The sequence below is a fragment of the Semicossyphus pulcher genome, unplaced genomic scaffold (assembly GCF_022749685.1).
Source record: "Semicossyphus pulcher isolate SPU_LCO1_2020_fin unplaced genomic scaffold, fSemPul1.0.p SCAF_16, whole genome shotgun sequence".
Lineage (NCBI taxonomy): Eukaryota > Metazoa > Chordata > Actinopteri > Labriformes > Labridae > Semicossyphus > Semicossyphus pulcher.
Window position 1 is genome coordinate 1,539,991 of NW_027211670.1, and position 20,233 is coordinate 1,560,223.

The 20,233-nt window shown below is 42.0% G+C and overlaps 1 protein-coding gene across 1 annotated transcript in view; it reads right to left on the reverse strand.

Moving 5' to 3' along the window:
- The window catches only part of LOC138593394 (caskin-2-like), a 33,984-nt gene that overhangs the window by 7,542 nt on the left and 6,209 nt on the right, over nucleotides 1-20,233 (reverse strand). The window contains exons 5-11 of the mRNA XM_069664391.1: nucleotides 16,673-16,781; nucleotides 14,569-14,677; nucleotides 14,301-14,395; nucleotides 11,976-12,093; nucleotides 9,761-9,883; nucleotides 5,835-5,962; nucleotides 5,563-5,644 (exon numbers count right to left, since the gene is read on the reverse strand). Coding sequence (XP_069520492.1) covers nucleotides 5,563-5,644; nucleotides 5,835-5,962; nucleotides 9,761-9,883; nucleotides 11,976-12,093; nucleotides 14,301-14,395; nucleotides 14,569-14,677; nucleotides 16,673-16,781 — 764 coding nt within the window. The remainder of the gene's footprint in view (nucleotides 1-5,562; nucleotides 5,645-5,834; nucleotides 5,963-9,760; nucleotides 9,884-11,975; nucleotides 12,094-14,300; nucleotides 14,396-14,568; nucleotides 14,678-16,672; nucleotides 16,782-20,233) is intronic.

A 20,233-nucleotide genomic window follows, 5' to 3' on the forward strand; every position in this document is an offset into this window, starting at 1 on the left:
TTTGTTCACCTAAAAACAATCCATTGCATTGCAACACCTGAAACTAAATACTGCTGTTTTTACATTTCAGTTTTGCATGGACTAAACAAACAAGGTATATAGTGTTTATAAGTTAAAGTTTTAATTGCAAAGACCTCAGTTTCGTTCTCTTTGGCGGCACCTATGAAGATAAACAGTAATTGCAGGAGCACACTTCCCAGATATCCAGACAGTGCTGCATGTGTGACGTCCACGGTTGGCTCCGGTTGTAACTCTTGATTTTCCTGGCTGACGGTCGCTTTCCTTTTCAGACTGTTTGCTTCATCTGAGCGTCGAGTTTGTTTCTTCTTCTTTGGATTTTCACTTCTTGTTGAAGTTGTATCTGTAGTCATCCATCTTTTCTTTGTTTGTTCAGCCATAGTAGATTACTGTTTACTCGCAACACTTGCAGAGAGCGGAAAAGCAGCCGCTTAGCTCCGCCTACCCTCTCTGGCAGACCAACCACTGCTGGCTGATGGAAAACGCGTCACTAACTGGGCGCCGCTTGGGATTTTTTCGGGTGAGTCACCACAGACACCCAGTCTGTAATAATACTATATAGTGCAAATACAAAGGCTTTCATCAGTGGGCCATAGGCTCAATCACCATTGTGTTACCTCATTCAGAGATAGATAGAGACTTAACAGACATTTATTTACATGAAAATCTTAGAGATTATATCTTTAATTGATGGGAGCTGCAGGGGATCTTTTTAATTTTGGAAACGAGCCAGGGTAGCTGTTTCCCTTTACTGTCAATCTCTATGCTAAGCTAGGCTAACTGTATGATGATTTGATCTCCATAACTGATGTATAGCCATCAAATCCATCCAACATTCGTTCCACTATTCTTTTTAGAATTAGCAAAGACTTAAAACTACAATAACTGATTTTCTGCTTACTTGGGGGCAGTGTAAACAACTATAGCCAAGCTACGCTAACCCTTTCTTAACGTCAGTTCTTTACTTTACAGAGAGAGGCTGATATCAACCTGCTCACCTAACCCTAGAAGAGAAGTGCATTAGTTAACAAGTATTAATTGAGGTTGGTCCAAAAGGTTAGATTCCCAGAGGGAAAGAACTTTATAAATCCAGCCACATTCCTGTTTTTTGTTGATCTTCTTTCAGTATTTTTCATTTGTTCTGTTTTTGGAGTTTTGTTTTTCTCCACTTTGTTGTGAAGATCAGGGGCCCTGCACTCCTGACAGAGCTAAACACACCTAGCAGAAAGGTATTTGTCCTCAGGGCATAAGAGAAAACTTCATCAACTCTTGGTCGACTGTGTTCACTCCACCAAACATCTGAGATTTGTCAAAACAAGTCTGGACTGGACGTCATTACAGAGCTCACTGCGTGTTACATACATTTTCTTTACATCTAAATAACTTTAGGGAGAAAACAGGACTAATGTTACAGTTTTGTCCAAGAAAATGTGACTTTCAAGCTGATTTCAGTGTGAATCCACGAGGGACTGTCTCAAAGAACAAACACTGACTTAAGCAGAAACATTTAATACCTGAATCTAGCGACTCAAATTACATCAAATGTGAAGAAAAGATTGATCCCCTGCAGCCAGAACAAAACATCACACATCCCATCATGACGTCTTACCCCTCAGGAGGAACAGGAGCGACAAGGCTCCTGATGTTTGGCACTTCATCTTCACTCCTCTCTATCCTTCATGCAGAGGAGACGTTTCTTTAACTACTCTGTCTCTCTGCGTCTGTCTCCTTCATTTAACAGATGTTTTTCTCTTTCTGCTTCTGCGCCTGTCTCCTCCCTCTGACCCCTCCCTCCCACTCCTCATGTCTCTTCTACTTCCCTCTGACACTCCTTCCTATTCAGCCGGAGGTCAACAGAGATCCTAAACATTTTCAAAGCCTCGTCCTTCTGATCAGAAAAAGCTTCAGAGAGAACCTGCAACATGTGAGATTTTTGTGCACCTGCTGCTCAGATCTAACAGCGGGCACACACACAGAGACACATTCTGCTATCTTTCAGTGTGTCCTCAGGGAGGTGATCGGGTGCTTTTATAGGTCGTGCGGTTCAGAGAAGCTTGTGGTTTTATTGGTTTCTGTGGTCAGGTGAGGTAAGCCTTTTCTCTCTCCTTCCATCTCATTTCCTTTCTGACTGAACACAATAACAGCTCAACCTGCAGAACAAAAGCACCACTTCATACTGCACCTATCTTTAATAGCATTCCTCAGGTAGTACAGGTACAGTAATGTTCTAAATGTCACAAGAAAAGTTTTTCAAAGGGCTTTACAACAACGATACACCAATCAGCCATAACATTACGACCACCTGCCTAATATTGTGTAGGTCCCCTTTTGCCCTGACCCGTCGAGGCATAGACTCCACGAGACCTCTGCAGGTGTGCTGAGGTATCTGGCACCAAGACGTGAGCAGCAGATCCTTTAAGTCCTGTAAGTTGCGAGGTGGGGCCTCCATGAATCGGACTTGTTTGTCCAGCACATCCCACAGATGCTCGATCGGAGTGAGATCTGGGGAGTTTAGAGGCCAAATCAACACCTTGAACTCGTCGTGTTCCTCAAACCATTCCTGAACCGTGTCTGTAGTGTGGCAGGGCGCATTATTCTGCTGACAGAGGCCAATTAAGGAATACTGTCTCCATGAAGGGGTGTACTTGGTCTGCAACAGTGTTTAGGTAGGTGGTACTTGTTAAAGTAACATCCACATGAACGGCAGGACCCAAGGTTTCCCAGCAGTACATTACCCAAAGCATCACACTGCCTCCGCCGGCTCGCCTTCTTCTCATAGTGCATCCTGGTGCCAAGTCTTCTCCAGGTAAGAGACGCACACGCACCCGACCACCCACATGATGTAAAAGAAAACGTGATTCATCAGACCAGGCCACCTTCTTCCATCGCTCCGTGGTCCAGTTCTGATGCTCACGTGCCCATTGTAGGAGCTTTCAGTGATGGACAGGGGTCAGCATGGGCACCCTGACCGGTCTGCAGCTACGCGGCCTCATACACAACAAACTGTGCTGCAACTTTTTCAGCAGTTTGAGCAGTTTGACCACACGGGCCAGCCCTCACTCCCAAGAGCTGCAGTTTTGGAGGCGCTCTGACCCAGTTGTCTAGCCATCACAATTTGGCCCTTGTCAAAGTTGCTCATATCCTTACACTTGCCCACTTTTCCTACTTCCATCACGTCAACATCGAGGACAAAATGTTCAAAAACAAAAATGAATCTGTAACAAAAAAGGTAATTTATGAAAAAAAGGGAAAAATGAGATTTCAATACTTTAAAAATGAGTGAACCATTGGGAGCAGACTTCCGGGGGATGTTGATGACCAGAACTTAAAGGGTTTCGTGAATAAGCATCTTATTACCATAAAGCACAGCAGGGAACTGAACACAAGCTCACGGAGAACAGGATTAAAGCTCAGACTTCATGACTCCCCGAAAAACTGAAAGGGAGGCAGGAGCTATAGGAGGTCTGTCTCTGGATGAGACGGCTCTGAGCTGCAGTTTATCTGAGGAGGTGGGAAAGTAAACCAACCACTGTCATCATCTTTAAAGCCTTCCCCACCTCTGTAAATGTGCAGCCCACAGCTTCTTTGCTAAGCTTCTCAGTGGATAAGACACCGACAATACTGATGCAGAGTAAGACTTCTGTGGGTAACCAGAGTCAGCAGCCTGCAGAAACACACCAGCTAACAGTTCACAGGATTCATACTAAAACTGTACGTGCAGACATCACGGAAGCTGTCACCTCCCTCTAACAGGATTTGCATCAGAATGTTGCACTGCTCGCTTTAACAAGTCAGCCCATTGTTAGAGCTAATACTGCACCCAAAAGTGTTTAATAATGGTGCAATTATTTATGACAAGCTCAACTGGAAAAAAACATATCTTGTTCGTGTCCAATAAAGTAGCAAAAAGTACGGTGAGTAAGACACACATGTCAATGTCTTATTACTGTATGTATTACCCTTTTCATATCTAATGGCAATATAGAAGGGACAACAGTCACTAACCAGCTGGAATGCTCATAATGCCCCATTATTTCAAAGCCTTTAGACAGACACTTTTATAATCAGTTTCTGAATAATTCCCTTCCATCCATCCGTCATCTATACCACTTATATTGTTCAGGGTCACAGGGCAGCTGGATCCTGTCCTCATTGGGCGAGAGGCGGGGTTACACCTGGACTGGTCGCCAGTCAATCACAGAGCTGACACACAAAGACAGACAACCTTAACCAACAAATTTAGAGTCACCAATGAACCTACGAGCATGTCTTTGGACATAGGTACAGAGGTCCAGTTCCTTATCAACAGTTTGATTTTAAAAAAAGACCTTAAAGTTCTCTTGAACGATTGTATTTGAATGGCATGTTACAGTGTATAAAAACTATTGATTGTTTGTGTATTGTAAGTGTATTTTCTTCCCTCTTTCAGGCATTCTAAAATATCAACATTTGTGCAGATGCTTTAAATTTCAATGTTAGGTGGGTTCCATTTACAAGCCATCAGAGTTTTTTTTTCCACCTGTGCATTTTTAGTTGCAAATATTTCTGTTGCATTTTAATCTTGTCTAGGATTGAAGAGGCCAATGGGCGCAAAAGGGCCAAATATGCAGAGCTTGTAACAGGATGCTGGAGCAAAGGCTGGAGAGCCCGCTGAGAGCCAGCTGAAGTTGGATGCCAGGGCTTCGCTGGCCGCTCACTCCAGCATAGTGCAGTGCAGAAGAGCCACAAAAAACATCCCGGAGGCCGCAGAAAAGGCCTCGCGGTGCGGAGGGGGGATCCGTGGATAAGTGCGCCGCTTGGACACAAGTCGGGGACTAATCACCCCCGGCTGGGTCGCCCGGGTGAGGGTGTCTGATGATCTAAGACCCGAAACACCCAATGACCCCGGGACTCATCGCTGAGGATGTGTCCAAGTAGCACCAGCAGGTGTATATGTAGAGCTGTCTCTTTGCACACATAAGAAATGAGAAACAGTGTGTTTAATCCACAGAAGAGCCATCAACAATCTGCAGTCAAAAACTGAAGACATAACGATAAAGTTACTCAGGTCCAAAACCAAACACCTCGAGTTTAGAAACTTAACAACTCCAGAATAACAGGCAAACCACAAAATGAAGCCGCCATTTACTAAAAAAAGTCCCAACAGTTTAAAATTGTGTGAGCAAACACCTGCACGGGCGCAAATACCTAAATCACAATCCACCTGGAAATATGCGCATGTAGATCAGCTTCTAATCCTTCCCTCTACATGCACAACTTCTACAATAACTGGTCAATACAATGCACCTCATGAAGGTCGGTGGCAACAACTGAGAGACTTATGCTATTATTAAAAGAGGTTTTAGACAGGTAAGTAAATATAATACATTGGTAACTATTTTCAAACACACACCTGTTGGCTAGTTCAAACAGAAACCCCCCAAAGGTTAGTACCTGTATTTGTACCAGTATGGCTCAGTATCATTTGTACTCTGAATATCAATATATCATAAAAATATAATTATAACATTAATATACTATTAAACAGAAGACATCAGGACTCACCTGTGCTTCCGTCTGCCTGTTTGCTGTGGTCTGCTCCTGAAGTGTGGAGGTGGTCTCCTGATTCACCAGCAGAGGGAGCCAGCTGCACAAAGAAACACATGAAGGAAGATGCAATGAAGAAAACCATTAAAACTCTACAGTTAGTGAGGCGCGACGCAGAAAATATCCAGTAAGTGAATTAAGTACATGTATGAGCATCAAAATGGAGAAGAAATCTGCTGTGTTCTGACAGGTTGCTCTTTTTGGCAGCAGTCTTCCTGAGCAGATCTCACCTTGCCATTGTCAGTGTTGTGGCGACTTTGAGTCCCGTTCTGTTTGTGTCCGCTCTCTGAGCTCTGGCCGCTGCCAGCGCTGCGGCTGCTGCCCACACTGCCGCTGCTGCCAACACTGTTTCTGTCACCTTAGGGAGAAACAAATGAAGAAGAGGAACGGAGAGACGCTCAGAGGAAGATTACAGAGTGAAATGATCCTTAAAGAGAAAAACAGGGAGTCAGGACAGAAAGCAAGATTGTAGAGTGTAAGTTGAAGGTAAAGTATGTGATCTGAGTGCACTGCATAAAAAACAAAAAACTACTTCTACAAGTCATCAGAAGAACGATTTCAGTAAAAGGACTAATGAGATACTGTGTGAAAGAGGAGGATCTATACCACTCACATATCTGTGTACAAGTGTGAAGCTCTGGCTGAGAGGCCTTTGCCTTAGCTTTAGCAACTACTTGTTTCAAAGCTTTTTGAAAGTTTTGCTACATTTATGCCTATAAACCACTCTTCTCTGCCCCTCAGACTCCAAATACTGCAGACCTCCACATAAGCTCCGTGATTATGTCCATCAGTCAAGATGTGTCCTTCTTTGATTCATCACATCCCTGTCATGTGACCCTTTTCCAGGAGAAAAAACTGTATAAAAAGATGGCCGACAATACAGCTCCCAAACCCTCTCTATCGCCCCCTGCTGACTGGCTGCAGTATAGGTCATAAAGCCCACCTCCTCCATGTTAACAGGTGGGACATGAGTTAAACTATAAAATCAAAATACACGTCAAATACATTTTTTCTCAAACATAGTTTCCGTCATTATAGTTAGTTCTTATTATGCTGATTTATGTCCAAGTGTTCATTTTTCTCACAAGTTTACTTTTAATTAGTTATTTGATGCTGTAAAAAGGGGGTGTAACATCATGATTGACAGCTCTGTTGACAAATGGGGCTCCTGCAGCGTTCTGTTCCCGAGTAGCAGAGTAGAGGAGGAACGGAACATCTTTATATACAGTCATTGGGCTTGACTAGCTGACTGTCATCCTTGTCTATGCTAGCTGCTGTTGTGCAGTTAAATTCAGCATTATATAATGCTACTTCTGCCAACATGTACAGGAGAGAAGCTATCCGCTCAGTATTGAGTGTTTTTTTGTGTGAGAAAACCATATGTATTAGTAAAGAGAGTTCTAAAATGATGCTAAACTGCTTGATTGACATCTTTTTTGTTTTAAAACAAGGTTAGAAATTAAAGTATACTTGGATTTAGCATACAGATTGGATGCAGTGGTTAACAGCTAGTCTGGATCTGTTTATAGTTATAAAATACATCACTATCAAGTCTTTGGAGCACAAAATGTATATGTTTTATCCATCGCAGGGAAAATAATTATATTTACATTTTTGGAGGGATTAAAAAAAACATGATAAGATGTGTTAATGTGTGAGCTTTTATGCTAAGCTAAGCTAATAACCTCTCATCTCAAGCTTCATACTTAACAGGCAGACATGAGATTGATAATGGTCGTCCAATTTTCAACAATATGTGAAATTGTTCGTTTAAAATGTTGCTTATTTCAGAAAAGGAATGAGAAATGTCATTATCTGTTTGCTGATTAAAAAATCTCCACATTTCTTAACCCAACACTCGACTTCTAAAGATAGTTGTTTTCATATTTTTGCAGGCTTTCAGGATGAAGGCAGCTGCACCAGCACAATGCAGAAAAACAGGAGTTCAAGAGAGGCTGTAACGCACTGCTGCTCACTTACCATTGCATCCTGCTGCGAGACAACTATGGTTATACTGGTGGATTATTGGGGTGGCAGGAGGGGAGTGGTGGGATTTGCAGGGTGGCATGGAAAGGTCAAGACGTTGGGATATAAAGATGTAGGGAGGTAAGCTTCCTAAAAGAGGCCTGGTTTATCAGCAGGGCTGGGATGGGGTCTAGTCTACAGGTTCACACAGGGTTTTGGGCTGGTGGGGGTTTTTAGGGACCACACACCCTTACCAGTGGGGGAGCTCCTGAGGACCCAAATGTCCTGAGTGGGGCTAGCAGGACTAGCTGGGGCTGAATGCTGACTGTCAGGTGGAGCACCTAACAAACACACACACTTTAGACACACACTCACTGTTTACTCCACATACTGCAGCTGGGAGCAGACCTATGAAGCTGAGCACCAGAGGGCTCATGGAGAGGAGGCTGGGATCAGGGTGCTGTTTGGGAGGGAAACGTTAAACCTGGGAACATCAACGGATTATAAGAGAAGGGTCCCTTTAGCACGGCCGTTTAAAGGGCCCCAAATCCTCCTACATATGAACAACCCCCCAGGGCTAAAAGAGTTATGAAGCAAACAACGAGGCTGCATCACTTGTATTCAGTTCTCTTTTGTGTCTCTTTATGGTTGTTGAGTCTCCCTGTGGTTTTCTTGGAAGTTGTTTTGTGGTTAAGAAATGAGTGTTTGTCAGTGTTGGGGGTAACGCATCACAAAGTCATCCGTACTCTGATTACTTTTTTGTTGTAACGAGTGACATAACACGTTCGTTCTGCAAGTCAAGTCATCTGTTACTGTAAAATAAATCACCGTATTTCTCTTTTCCTTTTGTCTCCACAGACACAGAAACTCCCTGAAGCTCTGTTTCTGTTTGTCTCCTCCTTCTTGGCAGGTAGCTGCATACCAGCAGAAGGTAAACACAGCCGTGTCAGTGCGCATGTGTAGCTAGCTAACTCAGCTAGCGAACTGTCAGAGAGGACAGCGTTTACTTTGTGGAAATATTCACATTATTCTGAATGTTTGGGTGAAAGGGACGAGAACAACATGACGGGGAAATGTTAGCTGTGTCTGGAGGAGAAGTGCTCGTCAGCTGTGAAGAGCTCGACTTCAAATGTGAAGAAGCATCTGCAGCTAAACACAGCTCCACAACACTGGTGGGACTAAGAGCCTGTGATGTATTGTTGTCATGGAAACAGCTGGGCCTAATACTGTATGCCTCTGCCCAGTTCACTGTCAGACTGTTAGCATGATAAAGAGGCGAGCTGTAAAGGTTATACTGCATCTGTCAGTCCTGTTATCAGGCTGCAGAGTTACAGATTATGGGCTGTAAACGAGACGATGCAGAGACAGTAGAGTCGAAACATTCAAAGGTAGACGTACAGCAGGCTACATGCCGTCCTGACAATATAACAGACAGGCAAAAGTAATATAATGTGTTACTTTACTCAGGAGGTAATGCAGGAACGTAACGAGTTATGAACCAACACTGGCTGTAGTTTACTTTGTAGTCATTTTGTCTTTTTGTGGTCATAGTTAGTGGTTACTTTTTGTAATTATTTAGGATTTCTTGGTGGTACGTTTTGATTCTCCTTGCATAGTCATTTTGTGGTTGCTGTGTCTCTTTGTGCTCACTCAGTTTGACGTTGAGGTTGTTTGATGTCTTTCTGTAGTTGTTGCATTGTTGGTTTGTTTCTCTTAGTGGTTGTTGTGTCTTTTTGTAGCTGTATTACCTTACTTGGTTGTTTGATTCACTCTGTGGCATTTTGGTGGTTCTTGTGCTTTTCTTCGTGGCTCTGTTGTATCTTTTAGTGGTTGTGTCTTTTTGTTATCGTTTTGTGTCTTATTGTTTGCATCTCTTTGTCGTTGTTTTGACACTTCATGTAGTTTTTTGTGTCTTTGTGGTCTTCATGACTTTTGTGGTTTGCTGTTGTCTTGCAATATTCTGTATTAATTGTATCAACTTTCCAACATTAACTTTTATCCTTAAACACGTCAAACACTCTTGTCCAGGACCCCCCTGACCCCTTGTACCCTCTGCCTGTTCACATTACCTCTGTTCAGTAATCCGTCATTTTCTTGGAAGCCTTGAACGTGTCACAGGGGGAGAACAGAAAACAAACAGATGGAGAGATGTCGGTCATGTGTGTGTGTGTGTGTGTGTGTGTTTTTCTACCTGCGGGATCATAGCCAAGTGAGTCTTCAGTCTGAGGGGCGGGGCCGCTGCTTGAGGAAGGAGCTCTGGATGCAAAGTGTTGTCGTTGGCAAGGTTTGGAGGCTTTGCGGGAGAGAGTGCCCCCTAGTGTCAGGGAGACAGGGTGGAGGTGAGGCGGGCATGCATGAGTGAGGGACAGAAGTTCATGTACATGCATGTGTGGTTGTCAGTTTGAGCAGCATGCACAGGAATGAGAACACGCTTCAAGACTGCAAAAAAAACCTTTTGGAAGTCATGTGAGCACATTATGAACTTTATCATGTTTGGTTGTTTGTTGAGTCTAAAGAACAACAACTAAAAAAGGACAGATTCAGTGTGAATCCGCTCCTCTGTTACATAACAGGCTGCTGAATGGGAATGTAAGATCACCAGTGACGCCGAGAGGGCTTACTCTCCTTTGTGTGTTGTTGGTCCCCAGTTGCTGACACCATTGACATTATCACACAGCACAGGCACAGACATAAGCAAAGAGCCTGTCAACGACTTAAAGTCAAACTCTCTTTCTCTTGTCTCTTCTCCCTCAAGCACACACACACACACACACACACACACACACACACACACACACACACACACACACACACACACACACACACACACACACACACACACACACACACACACACACACACACACACACACACACACAATCCCGACGTAGACTGTGAGGGTTTTAGCACTGAGCTGACACTTTGCAATCTGGCCATACTAATCCTATTAATGTGTGTCTGTGTGTGTGAGTATCTGGGTTTCTGTGTGTATTGCTCGGCTTGTTGAGGAAGTAGAAATGTTTTAGCGTGTGTGTGTGTGTCTCTGTCCGTTTCTGTTATTGGACCCCTCACTGTGGGAGCTTGTCTCGCTGTTTGAATGTCAATGGCTTTACAGCTGCAAAACAAGCGCGGGGATCATATTCCTTTTATTCGCAGGGATTAAATCTGATGATTTACTGAAGCGTCCGGTGATCATGCATGCCAACATGACAGATCCTGCTCGTGTACGAGGGTCGAGTGATATTCTTAGCCCCGTTGGGTTCAGTTAGCCCTTTAACAGCACTCTGTCAGCTCAAACCCCCAGTATGGAGGTCTAATCTGACCCCGGGACACAGTTACCACAGTCAGAGTGTGAGACTGAAAACATTTACTCTGCTGTGATCTCAAAAATCTTTTATAAACGACACAGGGGAAAGGTTCTGTTTTAATTGTGTACATTTCCTTTTCTTAACAAAATGAATACAAATATAGAATATATAGAATATAGATTACTATACAACGTATGTAATGCACAGCTACTTTATTCATGTAGAATAATACCATGGCAGTATATACTTTCCTTCAGGGGACCACAAGGCAAAAATCTTCAAAATACTTCAACCTAACATTGTGTGCATACTCGAGCTGCAGAGTCCATTTAAGTTCATTTAAAGTTAATCATAAGAAAGACTATTTTGATAACCAATTAATTGATTTTAATTATTTGATAAGCAATAACGTCAAACATTTGCTGGTTCCAGCTATTTAACTGTAAAGATATGATGCTTTTCTTTGTCATTTCTGACCGCAAATAAGAAGTTTTTTTGGTGTTTGACGTCTTTTTCGGCACACAACAATTAATTGTGAAAAGAAATCTGCAAATTAATCGATAATCTTAATAACAGCAGTCCCTCCGAGAAGTTCCATTCCTGCGAATTCATGCAAATTCAACCAATTGCCGCAACTTTCCAGGAACTTTAGCCGATCATCCTGTTTCCCTCAGCGCGTGAAGTCACTTATGTCATCAAACTCACGTCTTTGATATTCAAAATATGAACCCCCTGAGGTCTGCAATGTTGTATAAACATCATCTACATTTACTGCATTACTGCATTACTAATAACTGATGTTTGTGTCACTGTACAGTGAAACAGTGATCACCCTGTCTCTTATTCATCCATGTGTAATTTCTTAAGCGCAATCAGGCGTTTTAGGCCGCAGCAATGATAGAAAAAGCTGCAAGGTCCTGGAGGGACTGTTAACGGGGCAGCCCTAGTTTTAACCCTAAATCGTTGGTAAGTTACTGAAAGTTCAGTGCACACAAAAAAGTGGCAGAAAAAGGAACTCCTCATGTTAAGTAAAAATGTACTTGAGTAAATGCACTTATCTACTTTTGACCACTGTGTTTCAGATGTTTGTTTGTTTACCTGCTCGTCTGCTGAGGACCTCCACCACTGAGGGGGGGAAGAAGCCCACCCGGTCGGTCCCCCGCTGGGTGTCATGGATGTGACCCTTCCAGCGCCCGTCTGAGTGCTGCTCCAGGACCTGACAGCAACAAATCGTCAGCACGCTTCAGCTGAAATGTTTGCTTTAAATAGCATCGGCCTCACAACAGTTCACAATCACATAAGACTAAACTAAACATAAACACATAACTTATTAATTATTCAAGGTTTTAAAGACTCACACGTTTGATTAAAGAGAAGAAAAGGTTGCTGGAAGTCTTGAACATCTTTGGCTTTGCTTTCCAAACATTCTCTCCTGTCAGCCTTACATCACCTCTAAGTATGCATGTCATGTGTGTGAGTCCTGCAGGCATGTTTTTAAGACTATAATGAGGGAGCCAATGAGCTGGAAATACACAGCCTATTCATCGGGAGTGTTAACAAAATGCCCAGAGAGGACGAAAACAAACACCTCTGCTATCTGCCAGGAAACCACACAACAACAGACGAGTCCATACAGGATTATGGAGCGTCACATAGACTTGTATAAAGATATCAAAATACACAGCAGGGAGCATAAACACACAAAAATCTGCACACACATGAATTAGAGCAAACAAAGTTAGTAATGAGAGAGTAACAGCAGCAGGTTTGTGCCTGTTCCTCTGCTGTGGTCTCCTGTGCAGGGAACACCAAATTACACTGCAACATCCCAAACAAATCCTAACAACAAGAGTTCACTCAGGAAAGGTGTCATCACGTAATCATCACTGTGCCTGTGACTTCCTGCCTATTAACAGGAAGACTAAAGCAGCAGGAACAAAACTAATTTGAGAACAGAAGCTTCTTTCTATCGAGGTTAAAGCCAATATGTTTGGAAATGGAACCAAACCACCAATCTTCCATTTTTAACAAGGTTTAAGTGATAATCTTGAAGATTTTCATGTAAATAAATGTCTGTTAAGTCACTATCTATCACCGAATGAGATAACACAATGGTGATTGAGCCTATGGCCCGCTGATGAAAGCCTTTACATTTGCAGTATATTAATGGGTGTCCGCTCTCTGCAAGTGTTGCGAGTAAACAGTAATCTACTATGGCTGAACAAACAAAGAAAAGATGGATGACTACAGATACAACTTCAAAAAGAAGTGAAAATCCAAAGAAGAAGAAACAAACTCGACGGTCAGATGAAGCAAACAGTCGAAAGCGACCGTCAGCCAGGAAAATCAAGAGTTACAACCGGAGCCAACCGTGGACGTCTGGTTAAATTGGGAAGTGTGCTCCTGCAATTACCATTTATTGCCACTCGGGGGCGCCAAAGAGAACAAAACTGAAATCTTCGAGATTCTTAGTTTAATTTAACATGTTCTTCAAATGAACATGCTTCACACACAAGGCATGAAATACAGACATGCACAAACATGACCCCATGCACTAATGGAGAGATGTCAGAGTGAGGGGGCTGCACGTGGACAGCCGCCCAAGAGCCGGCACCTCTCCAGATACCAGCCCCAATTCCACGCTCAGTTGGTACTGGGACTTGAACCAGCCACCCTCCATTTCCCAAGCCACATCCTTACATACTGAGCAACTGTCTACCCCATGATACCATCCAAAAATCACATAAAACAGAATGTCTTTAAAGCAGCATATTAATTAATACCTGCATTACAAAGCCTAGACTGTAAGTAGGAAGTGTACATAGCCACTGAGACATTATCCACTAGTTTGTGGATAAATGTTTTAAGCCTTCAGTTTGTCATTGGAGGTCACCATGTTGCTTTTTTGGACCATATCTGGATGAGAGGGTTAAGCTGGAGAGGGTACGCTAAGCTACCACTCATAAATCAGCTAACGCTAGCCACAGCTTGGTTAGCAAGTTGTATGATTAATTCAAGGAAACAGTGATATGAATGGGGGTGCTAATTTTTGCTAGAGAAGAACAAGCATGAAAAAAAAGACATTTGTCAACAACCTGTCAATCACAGGTAGCCCCGCCCTAAACCTTGCCCTGCTTTATGGTCTGTGTGACTCTAAATGGGAGAATCAGTGACTAAGTGAACATCATGCTGTGTTGAAGAAGACTTGAAACTAGAGATTGAGACCATTAACTCGTACGGAAAATGTTTACTGAGGGAATAAAGGCTCTCTTTCCATTCGCCCCCTGCTGGCCATTAGAAAGAACACAGGCTTACAACTACCAAGAGTCTCCTGAGGCTAAACAACTCAAACTCAGCAAAAACAGAAGCACTGCTGAGAGAAACTGTGTCTTACTATAGAAGACAAGAGACAGAAAAAAGTACCATAACAAGTTCTCCAGCTCTGAGGTTGAGAGCGGTGGGGTCATGGAGGTTCCAGTAGTCCTTCACCGCTCTGACCTGGAGAGAACTGGACGCCTCTGCACAGAGAAGGAAAGACACAGACACAACATCAGGTCCAAAGGCTCCTTTAACTCCATTGATTTGATCGTGACCTCTCTCTACACCTTCTTCTCCACTGTTTCCTGCCTCTCAACCGAACATCCAGATTCCATAAAAGCGTAAATTAACTTTATTTTGAAGGGCTACTGACCTCTGAGCAGCTGCTTGATTTCCCTGCTGGCTGTGGAGGTGGTGAACTGGTTGACGATGTCTAGAGCTGTCTGGTTGTACGTGTTGCGCATGTTCACATTGATGCCCGCCTAGACACACACACACACACACACACACACACACACACACACACACACACACACACACACACACACACACACACACACACACACACACACACACACACACACACACACACACACACACACACACACACACACACATTTTATTACTGTGGTGCACTATTAAAACAAATCCTCCCTTAAAAGCCTCCCTGCGTTATTAAAGAATAACACTGGGAATTGCAGAGTGAAGTCTGGATAGTTTAACACATCCTCTTTCTATCAATATAACAGAGATGTTAGAAAATATCTGAGAATTGAAATATTTTGTTTTGTGATACTGAAATTATTCTAAAAAACACTGGAACACTTTAATCAACCCTCAGAACTCTGCAATAGAAATGGCCAGTGGATACATTGGTAATTTTGCTTATTATGACATAATTTCTTATCTTTTCATTTAATGTTTAATATCCCTTAATTCTGTAAAAACTAAGCTAAAAGGTTTTGTTAGTCAATAAACCATAATATTTGACGAAAGTATTGAAATTGAGTCATAATTATAACATGTTTTTTCATCGGATTTTGGCTTAAAAAAACACATCAAACATATTGAAGCAAAATAATTCTGAATGTAGAAACCTAAAAAGAATACTTCGTCACACCTTAGAAGTTATTTTAACTCTGTAATTCATGACATTTCTAAGATATTCTCCTTTAAAGAAGCAGAGTGCAAACGTGTTTTTATAAAATTCGCATTATTCGCTACAGAAATACGATGCCTTCATCTCTATTGTTTCTAGAATCTGCACAACCCAAGCAAACCAGCTCTTGCTATGTATTTTATTTAAGAGATATTTAAACAGGATTAGGCAAACAAGGATCTCCTGCAGCCGGGTAACACAAGTAACCGGCCACAAGTAACGCAACTACTTCATTAATGAGCGAACATCATGATGACACAAAAGATTAAAGCCTCAGTCTTAGATAACTATTATAGCTTTCATTTTTAATCGATTCTAACAGGATCATATTAACAATAATCTCTCATTTGCCCACAGGAAGTCAGTTATCAGAGGGTTAATCATTCACATGAAAAAAGGTTTCAATTTCTGTTTTTAACCAACAAAGACAAATGCCTAATTCCTTTGCACAAACAGTTATTTCATAATGCTGGATGTGACACAGACTGTGATGATTCCACTGTATTAATTGCTTAAAGGAAGTGAAATAAGGTTGTGTGATCTTTAAACTATACTTTACTATACTAGTACTTAGTGAATAAATAAACACAATTGACGGTGATATAGACGTTTAAAATGCTCCGCCCGTAGAAAACTCTGCTGCATATCAAATCAAGCGCTCCCTAAACTAACAGCCCTTCCCCCAGGGGGCGATGGAGAGGTTTGCGTTTCACTTTTGGGGGCGCTGGCATGTCATTGTGATGAGTGTCTACCTCACAGCAGAAGTTTAGAGTGGAAGAGTAAACAACAGAGACGGTTGGAAAAAGTCAAACGTCTGGAACAGAAGACAAAGAGCTGGTCCCCTGAAACGGCTCGTCATCGCTTGTTCCTGAATTTCCCCTCCGGATTTATAAAGGATTTCTAATTCTGATTCTGATTTCAGTTTTAGGGCGAGTGATGTTAAGAAGAAACAATAATCAGCAAAGAGGTCATGAAACCTGCGTCTGCACCGCAACGCAACACGACTAACTTGTTGAAGCAGCTGAAAAAACAGCACAAAGTGCAGCATGATGAGTGTGTGAAGGGCAAGAGGAAGAACGGGCTGCTCCCCGTCCTCCAGCCTCAAGTCAGACATCCAGAACAGAGACGCTGCACAGAGACATCCCATCCACCCAGCTCCCAAAGACACACTGAAATTACTTAAATTATTTATTATTTAATCGTGATACGTATCATAACCACAGTCTCTTGCTAATGCACAGCCTTATTCAAAACAGTGTCATTCTCTACAATCCCATACCAGCTAAACTAAAATTATATGTATGTTTTCTCTGCTTACATCAAGCAACAGTCGCACAACTTCAGTTTTTCCGTAGAGGGCGGCCTCGTGCAGAGACGTCCCCGCTTTGGTGGATCTGTTGATGTCGATGCCGGCTTTGAGCAGCAACCTAAGAAATGGAAGCAGAAACAGTCGTGTGAGGCCGCGAGCAACAACTCTCAAACATCATCCTCTCAACTGTTACAGACATCTGCAACATGTCATTAAGCCATGTACCCCCACTCATCCTCCCACACACACACACACACACACACACACACACACACACACACACACACACACACACACACACACAAGATAACAAATATGACTCTGGTTCTATCAGAGGCACAGATGTAGGAATGCTGATGGCGTCGCAACCAGAGAGGAGTGCACGAGTAGGAGGAGGAGGAGGAGGTGTGTGAAGGTTCTGGAGATGTAAACAACACCGCAGCACTGCTGTAGGACATCAACTGGATTCATGCGCACGGTGTTTTCTGAATGGTAACTCAGTCCAAACACATTCTTTCCACCAGTGTGTCTGATCATTTCTACACACTCTGCTCTGTTTGTTGTTACAGGATGTTTCCATTCATCTGCCACACAAGACGCCAAAATAAAAGTCTGCAGTGTTAACATGACTTTTTCTTGTCAGGTTCATTATTTTCCTGCATGAGAAGCTTTTAAATGTAAGATTTTATTCTTCAAATATTGTTTGTTGGTAAGATGCACCATTAAAGTAAGCGAGACAACTATCATGTCATATTATTTTAACTTCTTTAAATAGATTTTGTCTTGTAGTACTAAAACATTTTTTTGGACAGCAGAAATACTCAATTGTGCTGTGTAATGAAAAAAGAAGTGAACCTAAAACCTGCACCTTCCTCCTTCACTCAGCAGCAACACTTTTAATCTCACTTTGAAAACCTTGAGACGGCTCAATGTCTGAACACTGCAGTAAACCCGAGACTTCCTCCTGTCAGTCCTGCAGATAAGCTGCTCGTCTGCTCTCATAAACTGTGCTGCATGTAATCATTGAGTAAAGAATATTCTAGGGCTCCAAGTTTGTGGAAAAAAATTGAAAAGGAGGGAAATTTAAATATTCACGAGGGCTGGAGAATATCTTAATCAAGATTAAGTTCAACTAGCTCCACTTAATGGGGACAATTCTACTGGAATAATATTGTACCATAATGGCAAGAAATTCATAAACGGATGAAGAATATATCTGGAGTTCACAATTCTTGTCTCATGTCATAGAGCAAACATTAGGCCTGCAGGATATAAGGCAACACTGGGATGTGTGATTATGTTGTTCAATATTGTGTTAACGATATAAGGCGCGATAAATAGACAAATACTAAACAGTGCATGTTAGCTATAACGCTTAGTTTCTATGTCTGTCTGCTGTTCTGCATGTTTTCTGTTTGCAACATTTCCCTCCTGAATCAAAAAAAATTCAAAACTGAATTGACACATTAATCTGAGAGTAGCTGATAGCTGCTTGTTCTTCATCTGATCGCATCAAAATGGTGTGAGAGCACGGCCATTATACTCAGGGCTCCAATAGGTAACATTTACGCATGCTGAGTGAGAAAGCACGGCTTGTTTGTTTTTTAGGAATATTTTGTTTTTTTGCCTTTATTTATAGGACAGCTGAAGAGAGACAGGAAATGTGGGGGGGAAAGAGTGGGGGATGACATGCACCAAATGAACAGCAGACCGGGAGTTCAACATGCGATCAGTGCGTCGAGGACTGAAGCCTCTGTTAAGGGGCCGCCTGATCTACCAACTGAGCTAAAATAGCGCCCCAAGCACGGCTTGTTCACATCAAATATTTTTTCTTGTTCATTGCCATAAATTCAGACTTTTGCAATGTGTTTATTGCAAATGCACACATTGCGATAACAATGAAATAGCTATTAATTACGCAGTTGTGTAAACATGGGTAACATACAGTATTAAGTGATGTATGGAATATAAATGATAACAAACTGGTCATGAAAAGTCGTCATTTTCCCTCAAAGGTAAGAATAAACGTTAATCCTGTAAGGCCAGACTTTATCTGACTAAACAGAACAAAAGAGTGAGAACATAATGTGATTGTAGTAAATAATTAAAGCTAATGTTACAAAAGGATTCAGAGGAGCCAGCCTGTGAAGTAGTAATTCACTTCGTTAAATTATTGCTAATCCTTAATGAAAATAAAATACAAAAGAATAAAGATTTTTACACTGGGTCTCTTGGGGTTTTGAAGTTCAAATATGATGATGAATAATTCCAACATTTCTGTTGTCTTCCCACATAAATAGAGTTTATACTTAATCAACTAAAAACTATAAAACTAAATGTTCCAGCTGCAGTTCTAACCAGGCCTTAAAGCTCATCCAGCCATACATAAAGTAGGTAACAGAAGACGTCTGCAGTGTAAGTGTGGCAGCCTTTGAAGAGGCATAAATCCCTCAGTGAGAGATGACAGCCAAATTCTGCTGAGTAAACTCTGAATAAACTTGTGCGCTAATGCAGTCGATTTTTTCTCTTTATTCCTGTTTGTGTCGAGGCTCGCCGTTTCTCCTCTCGTGTTTACCAGTTAACCCTCCTGTTCAGCAGGAGGAGAGGGAGGAGTAGGAGAGGGTGTTGCTAAAGAGATGTGATAATTTAGGATGGGAATCATTAGCAGCGTGTCTGAGAGGCAGGGTGGGGTGACTTGGCTGAGTACACACATATTTACACACATATGCTGGCATAATAAACACGCCAAACCCCTCCAGGGTATCTGGAGTATGATATTAAATATCAGATCAGCACAGAGAGAGCTCTTTCTCTCTAAGTGTTCAGGCTTTTACCGGGTTGTTTTCTGGAGCTACCTGAGGGGGAATATTTAACACCTGTAGCTGTGAATAAAGGACTGACATACAAATGATATTCTGTATAGTATAACTGTAACACAGTGGTAACTGTACCAGAAGTAGAACCTGTGGTGGTGCTAGTAAAGTAGAAATAAAGCAGCAGGAGTAACACTGACAACTTTGGTAACGACAATTATAGTAGCGGTATTTAAAATGGTTGTTGTAGTAGAACTAGTGATGACATTTGTTGCAGTTGTTGTAGCTGTTGACATTATTTTAGGTGCAATAACAACACATTTTGTACAGCACTTTACCAGCATTACAAAGTGCTTTAGAAAAAAAACACAATATTACAATATTAATCCAGGAGGAAATAAAGCATGATTCAGAGTTTTGTGTTATTAAAAACTTGAATTTAATCGTATCCTAGCAGTATTTCTCAAGTGGTAGTAGCTTGACTGGATAACCTTTTTAGGGTGTCTCAAACGTGAGGTTAGGTTCAAAGATAACACTCAGGTTCTGCTAATCAGTACCTGTGAAAATGATCTTAATCTTTTAAAAATGTAATTTAAGAAAATTAGCTGACATCCCAGCAGAGTGTCGTCAGCGTAGCAGTTGACTGAAATTTGATGTGTATGTATAATTTCACAATGTGGGAGCATAAATTGTGTTTCTGAAGTTTGTGTAGTAGAAATAGAAACAGTACATGTTATGTAGCAACATTAGCAGTGGT